Source organism: Lytechinus variegatus, chromosome 1 (genome assembly GCF_018143015.1).
Source record: "Lytechinus variegatus isolate NC3 chromosome 1, Lvar_3.0, whole genome shotgun sequence".
Taxonomy (NCBI): domain Eukaryota; kingdom Metazoa; phylum Echinodermata; class Echinoidea; order Temnopleuroida; family Toxopneustidae; genus Lytechinus; species Lytechinus variegatus.
In genome coordinates, this window is record NC_054740.1 from 44,679,897 (window position 1) to 44,694,029 (window position 14,133).

At 35.5% G+C, this 14,133-nt stretch overlaps 1 protein-coding gene across 2 annotated transcripts in view; it reads left to right on the forward strand.

The window, feature by feature from the left end:
• LOC121415015 (sterol-4-alpha-carboxylate 3-dehydrogenase, decarboxylating-like) overlaps positions 1-14,133 on the forward strand; it is a 32,374-nt gene extending 18,241 nt beyond the window's left edge. Inside the window, exons 1-8 of one of the 2 annotated variants that reach the window (XM_041608054.1) lie at positions 2,028-2,468; positions 4,100-4,275; positions 5,173-5,246; positions 8,146-8,218; positions 8,719-8,847; positions 9,259-9,401; positions 9,819-9,924; positions 12,108-14,133. In XM_041608054.1, coding sequence (XP_041463988.1) covers positions 4,120-4,275; positions 5,173-5,246; positions 8,146-8,218; positions 8,719-8,847; positions 9,259-9,401; positions 9,819-9,924; positions 12,108-12,440 — 1,014 coding nt within the window. In that variant the 5' untranslated portion in view covers positions 2,028-2,468; positions 4,100-4,119 and the 3' untranslated portion in view covers positions 12,441-14,133. Of the gene's footprint in view, positions 1-2,027; positions 2,469-4,099; positions 4,276-5,172; positions 5,247-8,145; positions 8,219-8,718; positions 8,848-9,258; positions 9,402-9,818; positions 9,925-12,107 lie in introns of those variants that run through there. The other variant, XM_041608062.1, reaches the window with a different exon arrangement.

The window sequence follows — 14,133 nt, forward strand, 5'->3', positions numbered from 1 at the left end:
TCGCACGACCAAAAGGTCACAAATGGTCGTACGTCAATTGTGAAAGGGGCTTAATATTAGCCATTTTGAAGCCGTTTTCCGCAAGGAAGCTATTCGCTATTTTATTCTGAGGAAAATCATTGTTGCATACAGTTAGCTTTCCATAGTCGGTACACTTTTTTGTCGCCGTTTTTTGAGCCTTTTTCTAGCCATTTCCTGTGGGGTAAAAGAAAAAGAGAAAATACGGCAAAAAACGTTGAATCCCCAAACCAGTCTGGCTCTCTGTGTCATGAGCAGTGCCAATTTAAAAAAAAAAAAACTTCAATCGGCTGATGAATATCATGAATTGTAAAATACTTTCATTAGCTCATAAATATTAAATGGCTAATGCAAGTGTTTTACAATTTATGATTATCATCGGTCGATTGAAGTTTATTTTTTTAATTGGCACTGCTCATGATATCGTCGCCCTCTCTTAAATACGCGTCTTGTAACTAGGAAATACATGTATGGCGACAAGATCATTGATGAGTATCTGCTCATCTTCTTACATGATATTTCTTAATATTTTTAGTATTTTTCTTTATAAAAACCTTTATAAGTGCCTAATGGGGGGGGGGGGGAAATAAACTGGGGGACCTGCATGTTATGCTGCTGTCTGAGGTTACATGGTAAAGACAAAGGTCATTTTCAGGTCAACGTTAAAGTTTACATGCAAGACTCTCTAATGACACCTAACTCCGCAACCATATGTCGCTTTTCAACCAAACTTGGATGGTACATGTAGATGGACTTGGGGAACCTGCATGTTAGACTGCAGTAGGAGGTCACGTGGTAAGTTCAAAGGTTATTTTCAGGTCAATGTTAGAGTTTACATGCAAGACTCTCTTATGGCACCTAACTCCGCAACTGTAAGTCACTTTTCAACCAAACTTCGATGGTAGATGGACTTGGGGGACCTGCATGTTAGGCTGCAGTCGGAGGTCACATGGTAAGTTCAAAGGTTATTTTCAGGTCAGCATTAAAGTTTACATGCAAGACTCTCTTATGACACCTAACTCCGCAACCGTAAGTCACTTTTCAACCAAACTTGGATGGTAGATGGACTCGGGGGACCTGCATGTTAGGCTGCAGTCGGAGGTCACGTGGTAAGTTCAAAGGTTATTTTCAGGTCAACGTTAAAGTTTACATGCAAGACTCTCTTATGACACCTAACTCCGCAACCGTAAGTCACTTTTCAACCAAACTTGGATGGTAGATGGACTTGGGGGACCTGCATGTTAGGCTGCAGTCTGAGGTTACATGGTAAAGACAAAGGTCATTTTCAGGTCAACGTTAAAGTTTACATGCAAGACTTATCACACCTAACTCCGCAACTGTAAGTCACTTTTCAACAAAACTGGGATGGTAGATGTACTTTGGCGACCTGCATGTTATGCTGCAGTTGGAGGTCACATGGTAAGGTCATAGGTCATTTTCAGGTCAACATTTAAGTCTACGTACAAGGCTTTCATGACAAGTATTATTCCATCCCAGTCATTTCACAATGAAGTTTCGATATAATTCACTTGCGTGCCCCTGCCAATCTGACTCATTCATTATTGGCCTAGGGGTGGTGGCTCTACTTGCCCCTATGCCCATCTTTCCCCGCCTTCCCCTACTGTTATGGAGTCTGGCTTGATGGTGACTACCTCTCCCATGCTTTCAGTTTTGAGATTGCTGGAGTCCACGCAGCAAACAGTGGACTAATGAATAAAATAGCGTATCTAACCATGGTAACAAGCGTCAATTTGGCGCACTGTGATAAAAGCGTGCATCAGCATCGGAAATTTTTTATACACGCACCCGCTACGTGCTAAATCCTTACTATAATTTGGCTAATCTTGTGTGTCCTTCCGTTTGTTTGAAGCAGCTTTTCTCCGTGGTTTTCCACTCAATCGAGCTGGAATTTTTTCTAAACATGGTTAAATTGTTCACAGATTGTCATGAGGGGGGTTGTTTGTGGTATTTTGGTTGCATTATTTAAAGTTTTTTTACAATTCGTAACTTTTTGGCATTCCTTTTCGCAGCCCTGAGTATAGCTTCGAAGTATTCCCAGTCCCTTTTACCTCTCTCGGGTCAGCGAAATACAAAGCACGGTATACGGTACGTACTTACACTCATGCGCTGGCTGCATGTATGTATGCATGTGTAGCGCTGCTGAAACGTAAACAACATACCGTAATCGGCCGATGTCCTCAGTGGTTACCGTACAAAATGTGGGCAGTTGTCACAAAGAGGTTAACCCTATTCTGACTTGGCTTTTTGAAAACAAGTGTTGACTGGGGGTTTGCTGGGGGATGAGGGTCTACATCTAATGTTTCTGCCCAGTTTCATTAACACATCCTTTGTATTTAATCCTATATTTTAACAGATTGGGCTACCTGCTACTCAACGCTCCAAAATCAAACTGTGCCAGTGCTCTGTTGTACACAGTTGAACAGTGCATGGTTAGTATTTTGACGTAAAATGTAATATTTATATTGAATGATTGATGTCGCAGTAAATCTAAATTCCAACATATGATGAAGTTGTTTGGTTGAGTCAGATAATCAACTCAGTGCTAAGTTCCAAAACCCAAAATTGAAAATGTCTTAAATAAACGGATTTGCTATTAACCCTTTTATTTAAAGGTAAATTTGATCAGATTTTCTTCTGCAAATTGGCAACACTGGCATTTTTTTTGCTACACAAATTTTGTTTGACATGTATTCTACAAAACTCTGTTGTACATATGTAGATATGAATAATACAGTGTAAAAATGGTTTATCGCTTCAACAGCCAATACCGTGTATAACAGACATACGGGACCTTATGCATTATGCCATCTCAAATATTATGATCCTTTCATCTGTATACTGTTGTAGCATATCTTGCCTTTTATTAACATGATATTTTTATGAAAAAAGACATAATCTAACATACACGTATCAATATTGTTATGTATTTGAATGAAATTATAATCAGTGAAGATGCCCATATAACTTTTAAAAGACACAATAATTCCATACTACATTTACAGTGTACTTTCTAAGATTTTTATCAATTATTTCAATGCATAACTATTTGATCCACCAGTAAAAAAAAAAGATATCTAAAACCTCTGAAAAAAAATTAAAATGCCCATGTAAGCCATACAAATCTTATCTTTTTATCACAATTAACATCTAAAACCTTTTCTCTCTCTCTCTATCTCGCTCTTTTGTATTCTTTAATTTCTCAATCTCTCTCTTCATCTCTCTCTCTGATTTTCCCACTGTCTCTCTCATTTTCCCCACTATCTCTCTCTCTCATTCATTTTCCCCGTGTGGGTCTCTTTCATTTTCCCCTCTGTCTCTCTGTCATTCATTTTCCCCTCTGTCTCTCATTTTTCCCATTCTCTGTCTCTCATTTTCCTCACTGTCTGACTCATTTTTCCCACCACTGTTTCTGTCTCACTCATTTTATCACCCCCCCCCCCTTTCTCTCACTCTCACTTCTTTTCGACATCTTACCATACTTATATATGATTGAGCAACCTTTAATTTAAAAATTACAAACAACTGCAGTCTAATGTGCATTGTAAGGTACATGTGCAATGTACTTACGTATTTATTTCCGACCCAATACATGTAATCATAACATTTCTATATCACAATAATTGCCTCTTGACTGCTTACTGAATACACCGTGTTCTAATACATTTTTCCATTTTATAGTTAGATTTGGATGTCACTCTGCAATGATTATTGAAGTTCTTCCTCCAGTTCAACCCAAGATGCTTAACTTAATTGAACCTCCTATCTATATTGAAAGAGAAGTCTGCTATAAATCAGTTGTCTAAATATATTTCATCAATAAACTGCTCGGCTTTCAGTTTAAATAGGCAGTCTAGCTGTACATACAAGAATGTCACCCCCTCCCCCCACACACTTTGATAAAGAAAAATGACTCCTACCCCCTGTGCTGCCACGGGTAATTGCTGCTAGTTAAGTGTAATTTGTACAGGAAATCTACATAAACCATGGACTCAACTGTGGGTTTTAAAAACCACCTTTGTGTATTCGGGCCAAAGAATCCTATTCTTTCTCATTTGTACAGATCGTGTCTTGAGCATCATCATGTTGTGTCTTGTGATTGGGGGATGTGGATTCTTAGGTAGACACATAGTTGAATCTCTACTGGTCAAAGGACACACAGTTAATGTCTTTGATATCAGAAAAACTTTTGAGAATGACCAGGTGAGATTCTTCATTGGTGACCTGTGTAGCAAAAAGGTAAGTGTACAGTCATACCCTGTCTGCCTATCCACCGTTCAAACTCATTGGCATTAATTTAATCCATTCAATTTAAAATATGGTTGGATAAGAGATTGAAGTGGAGTGCTTTTTAATAGAGGGGTCTATCTTTTATCTTGGTTTTGTGGGTTTACAAATAATAAGCAATTTTACTGTGTGTTGAAAATTATATAGGATAGAAAATTGGAACAATTATTGGTGGATTCAAGCAAAAAAAGAAGTTGATTGTTCTTGAAGATGAGCATAATTTATTGCACTACGTACAAAATTGTATAGGGTCTCGGGGCAATTTGAACCACCCCCCCCCTCGATGCTATTGTCATATTGCAGATTTTTTTCCAGAAAGCTGTAAAAAGTAGCCCCGAAAAAAAAAAAAAACGTAGTTCAATTTTCTGATACTTTTTTTAGTGTCTGCCTATTCCTTATCTTGTTGTATGCGAGAATATGGGAGTGGTATTCATGCAACCAACATGCAGCATTGATATCATTATATGTGAGAATCATTGATACATAAATAGTATTGCCACATCTTCATCAATACTGCACACTTGCTATAAAACTGTCATATAGGTCTATGTGTTCAGTCGAATTAACGATTTTCATTTTGTAAACCACCCACTTATTGCAAGTCATGCATTTCAAAACTTTTATTAAACTTTTCCTCAAGTCATCATGTACATGCATACTCAGGAATTCCACTCCACAAATATGTGTTCTAAATTGAACTAATAGTATGGTTATTATAATTAATATTGTGTGAGAGAAAAGACATTTTATTTATTCACTCTTTGACCTTGTGTAATCTTTGTATGACCACACACATGTCTACTTGTATTCAGTATGTTTGTTTTGTTTGATTTGTTCTTTCTATCTAAGGATCTGAGTCCAGCATTGAAGGATGTAGAGGTTGTTTTCCATGTTGCATCTCCATCACCACTCAGTAATAACAGGTATTAACACTCATTCTCACTTTCAACCAATGGGGATATTTACCAGTTACTTGTCTCTTAAACATTACAGATCCACAACACACAAATCAGATATCATGTTCTTATTAATATCCCAGATATAATTCATCATTACCTTTAATCTCATCGGTTTATACTTGTTATATCAACTGTTATGTTTTGCTATGGACAATTATTTTGTTTTTGCTCATACCCTGCTCTTCTATGAGTATCTTTAAAGGACAAGTCCACCCCAGAAAAATGTTGATTTGAATAGATAGAGAAAATCAAACAAGCATTATGCTGAAAGTTGACATTTAAAACTTTCGCTTATTTTTCACTAAACAGCAATAAGCACAACTCAGTGACATGCAAATGAGACAGACCATGATGTCCCCACTCACCATTTCTTTTGTTTTTTATTGTTTGAATTACACAAAATTTCATTTTTTACAGATTTGACAATAAGGACCAACTTGATTGAGCCATATAGTATTAAACAATGCTAATTGCAAATGTTCAGGGAGGAATTAATTGTTGTTTCACATGACAACGGGGAGAAAATTGGAATATTTCATATTCAATAATAAAATACAAAAGAAATAGTGAGTGAGTGATGTCATCAGTCTCCTCATTTGCATACCAACAAGTATGTGAATATAACTGTTTTGTGAAATTAAGGGAAAGTTTAAAATGTCATAACTTTCTTATTTTACATCCGATTTTGATGAAATTTTCAGTGTTATGCTTGTTGGATTTTCTCTTTTTATTCAGATCAAGCTATTGTTGAGGTGGACTTGTCCTTTAAAATAACGTCTGAATGAGATGTTGCTTATCACTAATAGTGATAGCTGGGCAAAGCTTGTAGATTGTGCGTAATACGTATACACTTTGCTATTTGTGATGAATCGAACTAAGATTATTGATCCTCATTATTAGCATTTGCCAATATTATCCCCAAATAAAAAAAAACAGTACAGAACCATATAAAATACATAAAAGATATATATAATTTGAAAATATTTTTTTGAGAAAAAAGAAGTAAGACAAGCGATTTTCAAACATTAAAAATTAGATCAATTATAGATATTCATAGAAGAGCAGGATATGAGTGAAAACAAAATTTAAAGCAGGTTGTCCAACTTGGACAATGCATAAAATTTGTAAATACTTTCAAAGTACATATGAACATAATGCAATGTATAAGCACGTTCACACACAGTTCATATGAATATGTATGTAATAGAACCATATGTTCACACAGTATGTATAAACATACTATAACAATATGTACAGTGAGTAGTAACAGTGAGTTTGTTCACACAGTGCATAATTACATATGGACATAATGTTCACACATATGCATGGTCACACATACACAGTACATATGAACACATTACAATATAAGCATGTTCACACCAACATAGTACATATGAACATAATACAACAATATATTAAAGTATGCTCACACCCACACAGTGCATATGAACATAAAACAACAATATCACACCCGCACAGTACATATGAACACACAGTACTAGTAATGCTACAACATATAAGCATGTTCAATTACAGTACATCTGAACATGCAGCAAAATATAAGCTTGTTCACACACAATACCTATGAACATAATGCAACAATATTGACAGGTGTTATTATTATGATGATATCATTATCATCAGGAATTACCCCTAAGAGCAACTATGTTTCCAATAAACGATGGCAGTCTTAGGGACCAGGAGTGATTTTACGCGATCGCAGAAAATGGACGGAATTCACTGAAACAGCCTTTTGAAACTTAAAGTGACTTTTCAAACGGAAAATCACGAAAAGCGTAAAATTTTTCATCAAAATGCACAGTGCATCAATATAGGTACACATTACCACATAGATGACATGAGGATGAACACGGCAAAGAGAAATGAGTGAACAGAAAACATCACAAAACCAACAAATAGTAGCCTACAGATCACAGCCAAAAAAAGGTATCCATAGCAAAGACAACAGAGCACAGAACAGCAACAGAAATTACTCCAAAATCCTCAACGAAATATGAATACCAACTGGCTATACAACGTGATCTCACTTTGCTACAATCATGACAATTGACACATTGTGACTGCACTTGACTCCATCTGACTGTGTACTCTTGTACACTCAAATTTGTTTGCACTATGTATACGAAAGAAACATGTTCTTATTATTGATATCTGTTATTTGGTGAATTTCTCTAATTTGCATACCTTTAGGAGATTTTAAAAGAAAACAAGATCATCAGCATACATTAAACAATTTATCATGTAGAGTAACTGGATTGCTGGGTGATGGTATCAGTAATGTCATATTTTACCATGGACAATATGCATTGACATTGTGTTATGTTATACAAGTATTTCATAATGATGTCAATGAGGAGCATGGAACATATTGTAACCTATTGCTAGTGGTGATAGGACATCATTACTGATCACCATTGGTGATTGATAGCACTACTCTTGCTGGTAATATCTGAAATAGGCCAAAGTATTCCTTTCATCTCTTCAATTAAGATAATGTCATTGTGGAATATGAAGCAAATAATGACATTTTGTTTGGATGAGACATATCATCACTTCCTTGTCAATACAAATGTTCATCAGTTTTATTAATCTTTTTCAAAAAAGGAACCATTTTATATTTGATCAGTATTCAAAATGATCACTCTTAATTTAGGAATAAAGTCTTTCCATCTACTAACAGATCACATTCATCATACTTACAAGTGATGGTAAACATTGCAATTACCAAATAATTCTGTATTTTGATTGTCTTTGCTGAGCCTTATCTGTTATCAGCCCCTTGCAGATAGCATAAGACTTCATTAATTGTTGTGTATGTACATGTATTTTATTATTGCTACAGAGAGCTATTCTACAAAGTGAATTATACTGGAACCCAGAATGTGATATCAGCTTGCAAAGACTTTGGTGTCAAGGTATCAGCTTTGATAATAAGTCTTTATTTGATTTGTTTTTCTTTTGAGCAACATTGATGTATGTTGTTTTCTTTTTAATTTCTATATTTTAAAGATTTACTTCAGGTCGTAAAAAATCATGTCTACTGGTAATTTCTAGGATTATAAATAGAGTAAAACTCAACAAGCAAAAACGGAAACACTGACAGTTTCATCAAAATCTGACAAAGAATGTAGAAGTTATTAAAAAGGAAAGTTCACCCTGAAAAAAGTTAATTGTAAAGATAGCAGAATAAACAATAAATAAGATGTGAATGTTTGAGGAAAATCCATCAAAGATAGAAAAAGATTATTATAAAATGATGAAGGACCATGTTTCACAAAATGGGTATAAATAGTGAAAATTTTATTGCCATCCCATTGAAATGTGTGACAAGCCTTATAATACAACTGTATCAATTGTGTTGGGTGAAATTGTACCTCCAACTGCTTTGTAAATATTTCTCCTTTTTTTTCTTCAGAGATTAGTACTAACAAGCAGTGCTAGTGTGGTATATGAGGGTGCTGATATCAAGAACGGTGATGAGTCTCTACCATATGCAAAGGATTTTGTAGATGCCTACTCAGAAACAAAAATACTTCAGGAAAAGGTGTGTAACAATTTTAATAGGCAAGTAATCTTCATTAGATACATGGCTTTACAGAAATGTGATAAGATTGTGAAATTGTATGGTCGTTGGAAAAAAAAGTTTCATTTTGAGGAAGAAAATATTTCGAAGATATCACTCAAGTTTTGTGTTCCTTTCAATTCACACGTCTCATGAAAGTGTGTGATATTCTCATTTTAAACCCACCCAACATAGCAACCTCATTCCTCATCACGACCTTATTCCTATTGCCCATTTAGATCTATAGCTTATACCTGTATGTGATGATCATATCTTTTCAAATCATATCCTCTTGATCATTGCCATGGGATGTATGTGTTGGCATTGAAAACAACAGTAATTTTTAAATGTAAAATATACAAGAGTTTTTTTTTCTTTCCATGGTTGTTTGAGGTTGTATTGGAAGCGAACAACCCAGCTGATGATTTCTACACAGCAGCCATTAGACCACACTCTATCTTTGGACCTGGGGATGTACACATGGTACCAACATTGGTCCAGACTGCTAAAGCTGGCAAAACAAAATGTATGATTGGGTGAGTACATAGGTAACTATAATACAATTACTTCCATGGTAATAATCAGGGGGAAAAACTTACAGAAGGGGGCGGGGGAGAGAAAAATCACCATCCAGATGCCAAGAAGAGCCCTGGCAATGCTTAAGAACCAGTCAAAATCAAGAATTGCATTGAAGTAATGGTTGGATGACAATTGGCAAAGTGAGCTTAAAATTAACCTTCATGCAACAGGCCAAGCTCTTGGGAAGTATAACATGAATTAAAAAACATTGTAGTCCAATATTCTGAACTTGAGTTAAATTCTTTGGTGAGCCAGATGTAACAAACCTTTTACACTACAGACTCTACACATATACACATTTGTATTACATCCTATTTCAAACTTAATTTCTGCATGCCATCAATGTTATCCCTGATTGGTTATGTATTTTACAGGAATGGTGAAAACTTGGTTGACTTCACCTACGTGGATAATGTTGTTCATGGTCACATCCTGGCCGCTGAGAAGCTTCTATTACATCCAGATAGTGTAGGAGGCAAGGTAAGCTTTACTGCCTCAAATAAATGTACCTACCAGTGGTGACAATTTAATTTTATAACAAGCTGAGGTAAATTCCTTCAGCACGCATGATAATCATCAAAGTATGTTTATTATAGTGCATGCATGCTTTCTTTTTCATTGAATTCATGTTATATTAAAAGCAGAGGAAACTGTTAATCCTCCCTCTAGCATTAAAAAGCTTAATATTATTTTCATCGCATTTATCTTTTAGACAAGTGGGTTTAAACAAAATCTACGAAAAACACTTTATCAAAGAAACCGATTTTTTTGAAAATCAAAGGGGAACTGATTCCCTCCAGAAAAAAAAATCAGAGGGAGGGGGCAAATCTCCTTTATAGTCTCACTGAATCTATGATACCTACCATGATTTTTGAATTTATGCAAATAGGTTTCCACTTTACTTTCACAGTCTTAAAAAAGTGTGGAAGAAAAATCTATCTGTAATCTTTGCCAATATAAAGAAATAGTTGCTTATTTAGTCTGTATCACTTCCATCCTAGTATATAAATCCTACTGTATGTACATTTTTAATATGTTCCATGGTAATCACAATTTATATTGAAATAGTGTAAGTAAAGATTGTGTTTCGTCATTTTTGTCTCGCCTGTATAGCAGAGCGAGACTATAAGCACTGCTTTTCTGACGGCAGCGGCATCGTCAATATCAAATCTTTACCGAGTGTTAAGTTTTTGAAATGTCATCATAGCTTAGAAAGTATATGGGCATAGTTCATGAAACTTGGCCATAATGGTTATCAAGAATTGCCAAACATCCTGCCTGAGTTTCAGGTCACATGACCAAGATCAAAGGTAATTTAGGGTCATTGAACTTTGGCCATGTTGGGGTATTTGTTGAGTTCCATCATAACTTTGAAAGTTTATGGATCTGGTTCATGAAATTTGGACATAATAGTAATCAAGCATTACTAAATATCCTTTGTGAGTTTTAGGTCACATGACAAGGTCAAATGTTATTTAGGATCAATGAACTTAGATTATGTTAGGGGAATCAGAACGAAATCTTAACCAAGGTTAAGCTTTTTAAATACAATTCTGAAAGTATATGGATCTAGTTTATGAAACTTGGACCTGAGAGTAATCAAGCATCATTGAACATCCTGTGTGAGTTTCAGGTCACATGACCAAGGTCAGGGTATTTTTTGAATTGTCATTATAACTTGGAAAGTTTATGGATCTAGTTCATGTAATGTGGACATGTAAGGGTAATCAAGTATTACTGATCGTCTTGCTCACAACAAGGTTAAATATCATTTAGGGTCAATGAACATAGTATTTTATTGTCATATGAATGGTGTTTTTTTGCGACGAATTATTCTATAGTCATTTTCAAAGTCAGTACTGCTGTTTTGAATCTCGCAATGCAGGCAAGACTGCCAGAGGTGCTCCACTTGTTATTATTTATAGCCTATACTAATATTGCAGTATACAAAATCTCCAGGACCTCATATCTTGTGGCCCTTTTGTGCATGCTGATATTCATATTGATCAGCATAACTCCAGTAATGATCAATGGTACTCCTTGTCTACACGTACCGTATGTACAGCCTGGCAATCCCATCGTTACAGTAGCAACCCTGTGAATACTAATATTCATCACACAATTTCACATCATTTTGAAAGTTAAAAAAATAGCCATTTTCTTCAAAGTACCTGTACAATAAATTATAAAATTAAATTGAAGAATAAGTGTGTATACAGTATGCAAAAGCCAATTTTATGTAAGCTATTTTTTTCACCGAACTTGAGAAATTTAACCTAACTAAATTTTGCAAACAACGTGTTCTTTTTTCTTGTAAATCAAATTTCTCCCAAGCCAAACAGGTTTTTGTTTCCCCAAGAGACTTGACCTTGATAGATAGAGTCACCTGCATTTAGCTTATTTTTTGTACTAAAATGAAGAAGGCAAATAATTTCCCCTTATCTTCCTCCTCCTCTTCTTCCTGTTCCTCCTGTTCCTTTTATTCCTCCTTTATTCTGAACATATTTGTATAGTTGCAAACCATGCTCATCATGTAAATGTACTGCTCACAATTTACGTTCAAGTGCTTTATAGATCTACATCATTTTAGTTTATTTACAATTATTTATAAGTGCATGTATCATATTTGATCACTCTGCTTTTTTTTTCATATCTTTCCCCAGTCATTCTTCATCACCAATGATGAACCTGTTCCATTTTGGTCGGTCATGACTCGCTTTCTAGTCGGCCTTGGCTATGATGCTCCAAAGTACCACCTCCCCTTCTGGCTCATTTACTACATCTCTCTCATCATTCAATTTATCTGTACCCTACTCAAGCCATTCATTAACATCAATGTCACCTTCACACCAATGAAAGTGGCTATAGCAGGGACCTACCATTACTACAGCTGTGAACGGGCCAAGAAACTCCTAGGATACAGGCCTATTGTTAGTCTGGATGAAGCCATTCAAAGGACAGTAGAGCACTTTGAGTATCTCAGAAAAGGAAAATGATATACATGTAGCTTAGGGTCAAGTAACTTGGACTTGTGGTATGAATGTTAAGAATGTCATTCAAACGACAGAAGATTATGTTGACTAATCAAGAAGGAAATGTATTGATGCAATGTTTTGCTATATATGATATTTATCAAATGTATTGGGGAAAGAATCGTTCTGTCAGGTAACTTGTAAATTTGTTAATTGACCTAAATAGATATGAACAGAATGTCAATGCCAGATTAAATTGTGACCAAACTTTTTATTGAAATTAACAGGCCTTGAATTTCAACATTTTAAGTTAAGGACAAGGCCATTTTCTTTAGGGTACACCTATATATTACAAAACAGAAAACGGGGCTCAGCAAATCTTCAAGGTCAATGAAAAGGACATCTTGGTGTTGACCTTGGATGACCTTGGACTGATATAAGACCTGAATTAATTTATCATAAATGTTCATGTAGTAAGTCTATGGACTTTGAACCACAAGGTCTGGGGTTCAAATCCTGCCGCAACATGTGCATCCTTTGGCAAGGCATTTACCTGCATTTGCTACTCTCCACCCAGGGGTAGTAAGTGGTTACCCAGTAGGAAGGACGTTCTTGAATGCTCGATGCCCCTGAACAGGGTAGCCGTGCTAAAGCCAGGATAATAGTATGCAGCGCTTAGAAAAAAATTGTATTAAGCGCTATGTAAATGTTGCATGTTATAATTATTATTGTTCAAATCTCATCCGATTCCAAGTTAAATTTAAAACCTAATGCCTGTTAATATCGTAAACTTCCTCTCCCAATGATTTGTGTTGTGTATTCATGTTTTATTTCATATTTTTTTCTTTACTGTGTATTATGTTAAACGGTTAGGCGCCTCGAGCATTCCTTGGAATGGTATGTGCACTTAAAAGATATGATTATTACTAGTGTATAAACAAATAGTTGTCACTTTATTGATGGCCCAGTTTGTCAGTAGTTGGCTCATCAATTTCATTGAATAGTTAATCCTGTGTATGACAAATAAAAAAATCTAAATAATTACCTCATTCTTCTACATGTATGTACTGAAGAAGCTGAATATTGACTTGAGTGATTGAAGGAAGTTATTAACTTTGTCCATGATTGTGAAAATTACGATGACTTAAATGCTAATTCAAATCAATAGTTAAGCTCAGAGTTATCTCATGGGCAAGTTTATTCAAATTGCCTTTCCTTTCTTTCGTTAGGATAGTCAAATTTCAAAGCAAGATTTTGGGCCAGATGCATAAAAAGTAGCAATTGCTGACAAGCACTTGCTTCAAACACAAGCAATAGCTAGCCAAGCAAAAGATCATACCTCAGCAATTGCTTTATTTCATATGCATAACCTTTTGCTAGTGCTTGAAACCTTTTCTTGCCTTTAGAAAGCAATTGCTAGCGGTTTGAACAATAGCGACGTCTCCCTGGTCTGAACGCTACTCACAGCAAAGGCAGAGTTGAACGCAAAGGTGTGGCAGTGCAAATTACTGCTTCTCTCCTATAACACCTCTTCCTCAGACGTGTCAAGCTAAGTTTCTTTTTGATAAATTTATATATTTGGCATTTGATTTGCACTTTTTTGGAAGAACACAAGTACATGTAGGTTATGGTACACCTTGGGGTTCTCTCTCAGGTGCATAAACATGACAAAAAGTTGAGAATTCCCTGATCAAGCAAACACACAAGCTGCTCTAAA